This window comes from Nyctibius grandis, chromosome Z (assembly GCF_013368605.1).
Source record: "Nyctibius grandis isolate bNycGra1 chromosome Z, bNycGra1.pri, whole genome shotgun sequence".
NCBI lineage: Eukaryota > Metazoa > Chordata > Aves > Nyctibiiformes > Nyctibiidae > Nyctibius > Nyctibius grandis.
The window spans coordinates 88,782,482-88,793,788 of record NC_090695.1 but is presented as its reverse complement, the minus strand read 5'-3'; the positions used below and the strand labels follow the sequence as shown (position 1 = coordinate 88,793,788).

At 36.5% G+C, this 11,307-nt stretch overlaps 1 protein-coding gene across 3 annotated transcripts in view; it reads right to left on the bottom strand.

Moving 5' to 3' along the window:
• Positions 1–7,140: 7,140 nt before the first annotated feature.
• PARN (poly(A)-specific ribonuclease) overlaps positions 7,141–11,307 on the bottom strand; it is a 61,294-nt gene continuing 57,127 nt past the window's right edge. For 2 of the 3 annotated variants that reach the window (XM_068423762.1, XM_068423760.1), the window contains exons 23-24: positions 9,599–9,792; positions 7,141–7,289 (exon numbers count right to left, since the gene is read on the bottom strand). In XM_068423762.1, coding sequence (XP_068279863.1) covers positions 7,237–7,289; positions 9,599–9,792 — 247 coding nt within the window. In that variant the 3' untranslated portion in view covers positions 7,141–7,236. Of the gene's footprint in view, positions 7,290–9,598; positions 9,793–11,307 lie in introns of those variants that run through there. The other variant, XM_068423761.1, reaches the window with a different exon arrangement.

Genomic DNA, 11,307 nt, shown 5'->3' with positions numbered 1-11,307 from the left:
TACATTGGCCTGAGTGCATGTTTTGGCAAGACAGAGTAAGAAAGCCTGCTTTTTAAGATACTGGAACACGTGTATAAAAGTTTCTAGCTCTTGCTCATAACACATATACCCTAAGATTACATATCACATACACAAAAAGAAACCAGACAAGTTCTTCTCTAAAAACACAGACCTGAGTTTATGCATTCATCAAGTCTTTGAAAATTGTCAGACTATAACTGGGAATCCTCTCATAAAACTGCATCCTTTTTTTGCCATGAGAAACAGCACACTTCCCTCAGAAAACTACTACTTTCTACTGTTACTTACTGGACTTATTTTATATGTTGGAGTAGTAATTTTAGAAGCATCTTTTACAGGTTCCTTCCAAGGTGAAAAAATAGCTCCACTTTGCTAACCTTAGAGTGGTACTAGGATGGAAATATATTAAATTGAGCGTCATTCTATTCTTTAGTCTTTTTATAAACTCAAACAGTTTCTTGAAGTTTGTATAGCTGCTATTGTAAGGTTTTTAAGGTAAGCTACATTAAATTTAGATTTTAGTATAAGCTAGTACTCATACTCAGTCAGCATATTACTACTGTCATCACAAGTATTTAAAAATGTCTTTCAGAGTAGTTCTAAGCAAAATAAATATTTGTTAAAACTGTCAGTTTAAAAATACTGTTTCATATTTAGTTTATATTTAGTCTAATTATTCTAGCTCTTTCCTCCAAAAAAAGCAAGGCATGAAAAGACTATAGGGTACTAAACAAGTGATTCTGCCACTGAATCTCCATTTTACTTTAGGCACATCCTTTATCAGACTATTATTCAACTAACAATCTGTAAATGCAGTGTTCCTTTCTGTACATTTGGCTTTGTTTTTCAATATCTGGACTATGTTTACATACACATATAGTTTATAGATTAATAAATTTCTAAGCTGAAGGCCTTTGAATGGGAGCATGATAATAACATTTGGTCTTTTGTACCTAATGTACTACACATATACCATATTAGCACAGGCTGGTTGGTTGGGGAAGCAGTGGGGGGAGGTTTGCACTATTGCCTGCAGACAAGGGTCAAAAAACTACTGGACAGGACTGTTTTGCTGACATGTGAGGAGAAGATGCACAGGTTATTCTGTTCAAACCTACTGAGCACTTACCCCAAATTTCATGTTAGACATGTATTAGATGATCAGTTAAATGTTAACTTCCTATTCTTGGACATAATTCAAACCAAAGATGGGAGTCTCAAACATTCCTCTGTACATAATTGCAAATACACATTAGAAATTATTATTAAGATGTTATAAGCACTTTAGAACACCTTAGAGTTGCACTCTAAGACACTGAAGAATTCATTTCAGTTAAGAAACCTGTTTAAAGTACTGAAAATAGTGATCCGTTTTAGGAGAATGTAATATTAAACATTTCAAGCAACACCTCATTTACCACCTAAAATTTATGACTACGAACACTTCCCATTAACTTCTTCACAGACTAATCGTTTAGTACCACCATAACAATTCCTTAATCTGTTTTAGTAACAACAATTACTTTAAAAACTCAGGCTAAAATGGTACAATCCAGCAGAAAGAGTCATTAGTCTACCTGTGAGGGACTCCAGTAACACTGAGGTGAAATTCTCTAGTAAATAATCTCTTTGTAACACTGCATTATTAGTTGAAAGCAATATGCTCATCATAGAACCAGACAATTGAACTATTGTTTCCACTTTCAGCAGTTCTACACTATTGTAGTAAAAAAGTTCATATTGATAACTGGCAGCTTCTCAACAGCACATTAAAAATACGATAACTGAAATTAAATCCAGCATATGAGAGAATTAAAAGGGAAGGCCGAAGTGTAGACTTTTTCCAAACAAAATGGAGGGCCAGTTTTAAATTACTGTGGAATTGTTAGCCACTAAGTATCACTTATTTATTGTGAATGCAGCAAGCAACTTCCCCTAACGCAAAAATTTTAAACAGCAGACTAACAGATATGCACACTGCACATGCTTGGAGCAGACTTACTTTTGAAGAGTAAGAAGCAGTGAAGTAATCTAGCTTCTAATTTAAAAAAAAAAAAGATAACTGAGTATATACATGAACTAAACATGTTCAGTCTTCCTTGAACATTCTAAGTTTAAAATCACATTTGAAAAAGACATTCAAGGCAAAAGTTAAAATACGTATATATGTATGTACATATGAACACTTACACTCATTACTGAGAGAAAATTATTCACAAAGTGGTTAGAATCAAACAAAATAGCCATTCTTACCACAGTAACAGTGCAAAGGGGATTTTTTGAGGCTTATATAAGGAAATGGTAACTTTCAAAGGCTGAATTTGAAGTAATCAGCTTTAACACAATTGTATTTTCAGTCATTTGATGGGTTGATCATTGGGATGCAACTGGCTTGGCACAGTCACAACCTCCAGATTTTCACGTTCAACTGCATATGGATACCAATTACATCATATAGGGGCACTCTGGTAATAAACTGGAAAATTGTTTGCAAGAACTTGCAGACTATAGACTGCTCATGTACAAATACAACTACCAGTAATTTTTAAGAAATTAATATAAGGGAAATCAAACTTTTCACAGTTTGGCTGAATGTCTTCTATATTGCATTTATGAATAGATGCGTTCCATATGAGTTTGTCTTGAGCTGGAACCGACCCGTGATCTGCTCATGGAAGCACATGGCTGCCAATAATTATTCTGATTGAAAAAAAAAGTTTTTTAATGGAGCTTCATGCATACCTATTAAAGCAAAAAGAACATCTTAATTAGGAGTATACTGACCCTATAAATCCCAGTCTAACCTACCATCTATTGCTCCTCATCCAATTAAAGTGTGGCAGTATTTCTGTAAAGCACACAGGGAATGTTAGTGTAAGTTTAAAGCTACAACAGTGCAATACAGACAAGTAAGTGTTTATTCATTTACTAAATGTACTGTGGAGTAATTTGTGGAATCCTCTTCAATGTACACATCTGGTCAGCTGGCAACAGCCTAAACACTTCAGAAGCCAAGAACTTTTGATTATCAGGAGTCTTCTTGTGTATGCTCTGAGGCTCAATTGCAGAGGACATTTTTGTCTGCATTACATTTACCATGATTTAAAGATAGAGAACACATCCAGGGTACCAGACGTTTTCTGGGCACCATGACAGAACTCAAAGGTTTAAAGAAAGAAAGAAAGAGTTATATTTTTTTTTTCCCAGAATCACTGGAAGTTTTAGCTTTCTACCTCTCTCTCAGTTTCTCCACTGGATGGATAGTTAAATTTAGCCCTCCATCTAAATCATCTGAAGCCTTTAGCTTTTTGCTCCAAACCATAAGCTCAAAACTGAGACCAAGAATAGGCTGTTGCACTCCCAGCAATCTTAATTTTACATGGGATAGTTCATTCTTTCTCTCTTCTCTGTCCCCATTCAAATTCATGCCACAGGGACACTCACACTCTTCTCTTTTACTCTACAGTACACAATTACCTTTTTCTCCATATTTCTTGCCAACCAGCAACCTCCTATACCCTGTGCTGTCAATCCTGTGCATTCTGACACAAGTTAATACTTTTCACCCATAAATGCTTGAGATGGATTTCAAAATTACTTCAAAGACAGTTTTAACTTGCTTTCTGATGCAAACAATGAAGCGCTCAATCACCACTGATAAATGATCATTGTCAAGTTTAAGTTTCACTCAAATAAACACATTTTTATTCCCCAGAAGAGGCAGGATTTCAGCCCACTTACCTCATTTGCCTGCCTTCCCCCATGTTTCTCCACACCATTTCTTCAGATGGCCTCACGTTCAGGTGTACACTCCCAAGTTCTCATCTTTTCTCCTCAACGCCGCTCACAAAATTCCCTCATTTTCTCAAGGAAACTCATCATTTTCTTCAACCTCTACTTCCAGCACTTCTATGTATTTACGCTTGTTGATTCTAACATCCTCCTTAGCGTCCCCCCACCCCGACGCCCACGCAGCTCCCGGCTCCCTCCTCCTCACAGCCGACGGTGAGGAACAGGCCTCCTCTCACCTCACCACAAGCACGGACAACCTTCCGCAGGACGCCCGCAGTTACAGTAAAGCCCCTGGACATTTGCTGAAGAAAACCTTTCACTTCGGAACTACTAACAGGAGGTAACGCTGGCTGTTTGATGCAATTGGGGGGCAGAAATGAGAACCCTCAAGGCGGCTGCAGCCCCCGGCCCCCCCCGGCACACCTCGCCCTGGCTCCCCCTCAGCCTGTCCCGCCACCCCGCGGCGCGCGGGGGCCCGGCCTGAGGGGAGCGCGGCGGCCGCGCCGCCGCCATCCGCCACCACCACGAAAGGACAGCAGAGCGGCCTCCTGCCCGCGGCGGGCTTGGCCCCGAACAGGCACTAGTGTGCAGGACACTGAACTAGGTGTAGCCACCGCTGCTCCTCCAAATAGAAAGCAAAAACACTAGCTCTAACATTGAACAGATCCGTGTGTGTCCCCCCGCCCTGCCCGGGGAGAAAAAGGGAGCGAAGAAAAAAAAAAAAGTAATTAAGAAGAGTAATTCGATCAAAGTGTTACACAGATGCATCTGACTTTTTACTGAGCCAAAACATAGCCTCCCAGCAACTTACCAGCCACCCCAGCTCCATAACGAAGCAGTCAGACCAATGCCTCGCAGTACCTCTGGAGTCAAGTAACAGCACCTGAAACCCCCAGAGATGAAGACCCAGGAATCTCCGTAGCCATGAAGACTGGCAATGACAGCTTTGTTTTTCAGAAACAAATGCTGTAACAATCTATATTCTATGCACATTTTCAACATACATTAGGAAACAAATGTGGATCTAATTTAAGAAGCTACTTTCTTTTCCTTCTAGAATTAATTATTTCATTTAAAATGAAGGGCAGTGTACCAAACCCCACAGAATAATGAGGTTTGATGCAGTGTCAATGGGGCCAGTTCCTTCTCAGGACACTACCTGTCACTGATCCCTGACATGTCTCCACCCAAACTTAGTATTAGAAATACTATAGCCCCACATCCAGTCACATTTTAGTAGCTTACCTAGGTGTTAACTGGTAAAATCAAACACATATAAGACTAGGAAATGGAAGAGCACTATTTTCTTAAGAGGTATTAATTACAGGTGGAGATAAATAACATCCTGCTCCTCAAAATGACAATTTGGGAGGGTAGGAGGGTAGAAACAGTGGGAATATCTATTAAGCTTTATACTTTAGAGAAGGATATACATGGCCTACTCTGAAGAAACAAGTTTTTAAGGTATTGTATTGTAATGTAATTAAGACATATTTTCCCTGCAGGTATGTAAATGCTGCTGTTGAAGACTGAAGTCAGTACCATGAAGACCAGGTGGATCCTCTGCAATAGTGCAGGCCTCCATAGCTCTTGAGCAGAGGCTTCCTTGCCTCTTAACATACACTTCTGACAATCCCTTTGAATGCTTTTGCATCCTCCTGACATCGTGACTCTTAAGGCTCCCTCCCAAATTATGTTATGCCAGTTCTTTATGACATATAGTTAATAACACCCCCGCCAACATTTGGATAGAACACCGTATAAATTACCTGAATCATCTCCATAAAAGATGAATATTTTATACAACTTTAAGTGTTGCATATATTATGAGAGCTAAATTTGCAGTTTCTTTGTAAGTATGGATACTCATGATAAAAGTGATTTAAGTATTTACTCCTAAGATCATGAGTCTCAGAGAAGAAAAGTCTCTAAATCCTTGAGAGCAGAAGAGTTCACTTACTAATTTCCCCTTGCATCACTAATAACACTGTCTTTCCCACATTTTAGTGTGAGAATGTGATGATATGGCTGCTATTAAAAAAACAACTTAATTATACTACTTCTGGTAGTATTCCAAGGTTAGTACTAAAACATTTCACATTTAACATCTTTAAGTTATTTTTCCCTTTGCAATGCAAGTTCAAGATAGCTCTCAAAATCATTTAAAACCCCACAAATTTTGGCATACCTTCAAACAGGTTATTGCATTGTTTAAATGACAGTGGTTCCCACTCTAATGTAAACACAATCTGATGAAGCCTTCTTAATATTCCACTCTTCCACAGCAATGGTTTGAATTCACTGATTTGTAGAACTCTCTTCTTTTTATTGCCCCCTCCAAGGGAAACGCATAGCAATTTAAATCTTATGATAAGAGGCTTGCTTTTCTTGGTTACATTTCACAAATATCTTGAAAGTAGTCCATGAACCAAAAGGATCTGCTAACCACAGGCTGACAAAAAAATTGTTATGAAGAAAAAAAAAGAGTTAACTAAAATAATTTCAGAAGCTAATAAATAAAAACAAACCAGTTCCTAAGAAAATGTCTTTAATTTTCATTTTATGGAAATACATATTTTGTTTTTACTTCCATGATACAAAAATGTTAAATATCAAACATTTTCTGAAATCTACCAATGCAGATCCTTTTTTAAACAAATAAAGGGCTGGTGCAGTTAGCAGGTTTGTCACAGGTACCAAAAAACATTTTTACAAAACCCCCACAAGGTGGGGAAGAAGAAGGGAAGAAACAGATCAAGACTGAAGAGTGAAAACAACAAGAGACGTGAAAACAAAGAAAAACTACCTCCCACCAGGAAATTAATGTTTGCAAAACTTGTAAGTTACAGTTTTTTCAAAGGATAAGGTATGTGTAAAGTTGGTATTTTGATGAATACTGGCTGCACAGGGGGTGGGGGTAGAGAATGGAAAACTAAAAAAGATTTCCAGATAAAGTAACTGGTAGAAAGCCATATGTGAAACCACAGTTCTACCTGTTTCAAGAATCCTGACAGCATACTGATATTGTCTGAAAAAATAGCTAAAGATTAGGAGATTTGTGGTAACTCCTCTCAAGCACAGGAAACAGCCTAGCACGACATCATAGAGTGCCAGGTTTTTTTGTACATTTCATAGCCAGCATGCCAAAGTAGGTGATCAAAATACATTTAGTCTTGCTTCTTAAATCTAACATCATTTACGACAGGAAGGATTTCACATGATCAACAATGAATCATATACTAGTTAATATACACACAAGTAAAATTGACAGTGATTGTTCAATAAACAGTTTAAAATAATTAAACTGATTTTCAGGACACATACTGCTTTGTTAACACACTTTATTTAAATAAAGTATGGCTTCCAAGAGGTGTATTCTCACAACTGCTTTCAATCAATTCCACTTCTTAAGGCAGTTGTTTCCTACCATGTTTCAGGGACTTCAAAAATTCCAGTGGAACTAGTTGTGAGACTTCCTAAAAGACAGAGTCATGGAACAATATATTAAAGACTCCAATTACAGTAGACAGTCTTTGTCATTTTGGATATGCTTGCATGGCCCAATTGCCCTACTGAACTACAAGCAGAAAGCAATTTCCAAGCACACTTTTTGAATCAACTAAGAAAGATTTTACTCTACCAAATCAGGAGAAAGGATGCTTAGTATACAATACTACTTCCTGGATAAAAGTGGCTAGAGCAGATATTGAAATGAAGTTTTAACTATTAATATTTGAATATACTTCAACACAGGCAGTGCTCCAGATGACCAATAATTAAGATATAACTTAATTTTTAATATAGTCTAATTAATTTCTGCAAGAAATTACTAACAATAGTTAGTTGAAACAGAATCAACAATAAATAGATTAATAAAAATCAAATCTTTTGATGTTTAAATTCATGTGACCTAAGGTTATTTAATTACTTTTTTTTTTTTTGTACAGGCTGCAATAACTCACACAACATAGCAAAAATATCACAGGAAACATAGTCATCTGATTGTCACCTGCCTGTGTTTAGTCAGACAGAGTGCAAAGTACTTTGGCTAAAAAATACGTAGGTATTAAAGTCTGCAAAAAAACCCTTACAACAACCCTAGATGAAGAGTCTTCAACCAAATAAAGAACAATAAAGGCTATGGTTATGAACAGCACACAGAACATTGCATATACTAATATATACATCAAAACAGTTTTTAGAAGAAAGAAAAAGATTATTTGGGTGTATAATTTGTATTAGAAACACTATTGATTTTTCAAGCATTACGTTGTGAGTTCTAACCCAGACCAAAAAAAATGAAAATTTATAAAACACGCAACAGAAGAAAGAAAAAAATTTCAGTACCTGGGCAAATCCACAATTTGACATTTTTACAACAAAAACCTACTATTTCTTCTACTTTTCAAAATCTGCATCTCCTGAAGGTGAGATTCCTCAAGCTTCAACTACTAGCAGTCCATGAAACGTGAATGATCTGCTCACAGTCCAGTAAGCCTTTCAAATAAGCAAAGACTTACTCAGAGCATGTGGCAGACTGCAAGAATTGTTAAGGGCAACTATGATCCACCCATCCAAAATGTTTGGAAGGGATTTTAAACACACTCACGTTTCATCACCGTCTTGCCAAGTGTTACCAGAAAAAAACCCTACAGCTAAGTGATTCATAAATGCAAAGCACCCAGAAAGCTAAAGGGCCTGCATAAGTTTAAGGGCCCAGTAGAGCAGCACCTGTCTGGCAGCTTACACCTTCATTGAGCTGTCTCACAAAGTCAACACATTCTCAGGAAATGTTCTAGAGAGGAAAGGGTTTCAGTAGAGTTGCAGCCTAGTTATTTATACCATGGGATATAAAACAGCAGTCTGACTGAGTCAAACTGCACTCAACCTAAAACAGCATTGTGGCAAGCAGTGTGCCAGAGGAGTGGTGAGGGGCAGGCAGGTAGACTGTCAAAGTTTTGGCTTAATTGTAGAGGTAAATAATATTCTGACCAGATTGAGAAATTCCATTGTTTTCTCAACTTACAGAACTATCTTATCTCAGAAATAACTGTAAACAAGGGATGTTAGTGCAATATTATCAAGATATATAGTCTTAAACGTGCTAATTAAAAGGGCACATATATTAGTTTTCAGGGCAGCAGGCAGCTTTATTAAAACTGGACTTATTTGCAAGTAACAGAGGTTGTCTAATGACACATATCCGTCAGGTCAAGCTATGTGCATTCAGGCACACTATGACTCCATCCAATCAAGCTTAAGCGAAAATGTCCACATTAAGTTAACATTACATTTTGTGATAAATTATTGGCTTAACAGAGAAATCTACTCTAGAATCCTGCTTCCAGAATTCCTTCAATTTTGCTTACAATATGCAAAACATATTGCGTAACTTTAAATAGAAAGTCACATTAAAAAAAGAAAGAGATATTAAGAATAGCTAAAAATATTCAGAGCACTTTATTTTAAGGAAGAAAGTAATCAGGTAAGAAATCAGCTACATCTTGCTTCCTTCGGTTGGTCTCAGGCAGGGTTTTGTTTGTTTGCTTGTGGGTTTTTGTGGTGTTTTGTTTGTTTGTTTTGTTTTTTTTTTTTACAATTTTTTATATGATGCAATCTTCAGTTTAAATAACTTTTCTGGACTTCTATGAATGTAATGGAGTAAGTCACTGTTATAAGTTATTTTGCAGTAAGTTAAGACATTCAAGAAACAACTTCAATTCTGTTCAGGCCTAGGGTAGCTACAAACAGAACAGAAAACCATGTGCATGAACATTGCACTTACCTGCTGGAACTTGTTCTGTCTTGATCTTTTTGAACTTTTTGGCTCTCTTCTTACCATCTGGAAGGGACTCTGCACAGGAATCTGTCTGATTATATTCTGGATCTTGGCCTTCTCCCTCTTCCATATCATCAGAACCAGTTTCTTCCTGAATAGGACTCATGCTTCTCTTTCCCACTGTACTTGTACCTGTAAAACTGAAAAGTAGAAGAAATATCATTATGAACAAAAGTCAAGAATAACTATTTCATAGATACTAGTTGTTGTACATCTATTAAATGCTTATGAAGGTAGTAAAATAAACTGTAGTAAGTGGTGTACCATGAAATTAGATTATCTGGAAGATCTAACTTAACTATACAAAGTTGGCTATCTAATCCAATGTTATGTAGATGAAGCTATTCATTCTTCATACTATAGATGTCTCAGGCTTAGCTGCTATTCTGATGAGATCACTCAACTCAAATATAATTAAAGCTGTTCTCTCTCCCTGATTAGTTTTAATTTTTATTCTCTTAGTTATGAAAGCTCTTGTAAAGCCTTCTCAATTGACATCAAGTTAGAAACAACTGTTAAGCCTCAAACAGACATCTCGATATTGAAGGATGCTACACACTAACTTCATCCTCTCTCCTGAACTATATGCAGTTTTAAAAGCATTTCTATTATATAAAGGTAGAGAAAAGCATCAAGCTCCATATAATAAACTTTAAATCAGGCCTTAAAGTGAAGAGTTCTACCATTCAATGGGCTGGTAAAATAAAAAGCACAAAAATCTGCACACTCATTTCATAGGTAGTATTTGAATGAAGCCTGACTAATACAGTATGAAGATGAACTTAGAGCTCCATTTCATCCAGCATACATTGAAATAACACTGCATAGATTTTCATTCAATTGGAATACTATTGTTACGTTTCCTTGAAAGACAAATTACAATATTAAAATCAAATTAGCATGAGTATAAGAAAGGATGTGGTAGCAAAGAGGCTAATGAAAAAAATAGTTCCCATTACAAACTTCTAGGTATGTGAGTATCAGATACTTAAATCTCTATTTTAATGCTCTTTTAAAACAATCAATTAAAAAAAAAAAAAGGTAGTTTTAGACTTAGAAACCTTTAGTTTTTCATTAAGAACTACACAATATGGCTGTATGCATCTAAGCCATGTTCTATTATTTAATACAGGGTTATAGAACAAGCTATTTTACTTTTTTTTTCTAATCAACAATAGCTGGGAATTATGGTGTTTCAATAAGATTTCAGCTAAAGGACTGTTCAATTTGGCTGTATAGTTTTGGCTTTGAAATCAGCTGAACATTTGCAATTTAAAACAGACTCTTTCTGGGATGTCCAAAGGCAATAAACAAACATGAAACATATGATTACGCCTCATACTCTTACTTCCACTTTAGGAGCACAAACACCATTTACTTTGATGAATAGCTGGCTCTTCCTCCAAACATTCACACACAGAAGGCCTTCTTGCATGATTTCTTACAAATCATCATTTCGAGTCACACTGCAACTACCATCAATAAAAAAATTCCTTACTCAATTGGGAAACAAACTGATAGCTATCAGTAACTGTCCAATTCAGATATACCTGTTTAGGATTTTCAACTGTTTGGATACCTGAACCATTTAGAGACAGAGACTTACATCATCCATTAACAAACACAGCATTTTGGTTTCAAAACACACATGTACA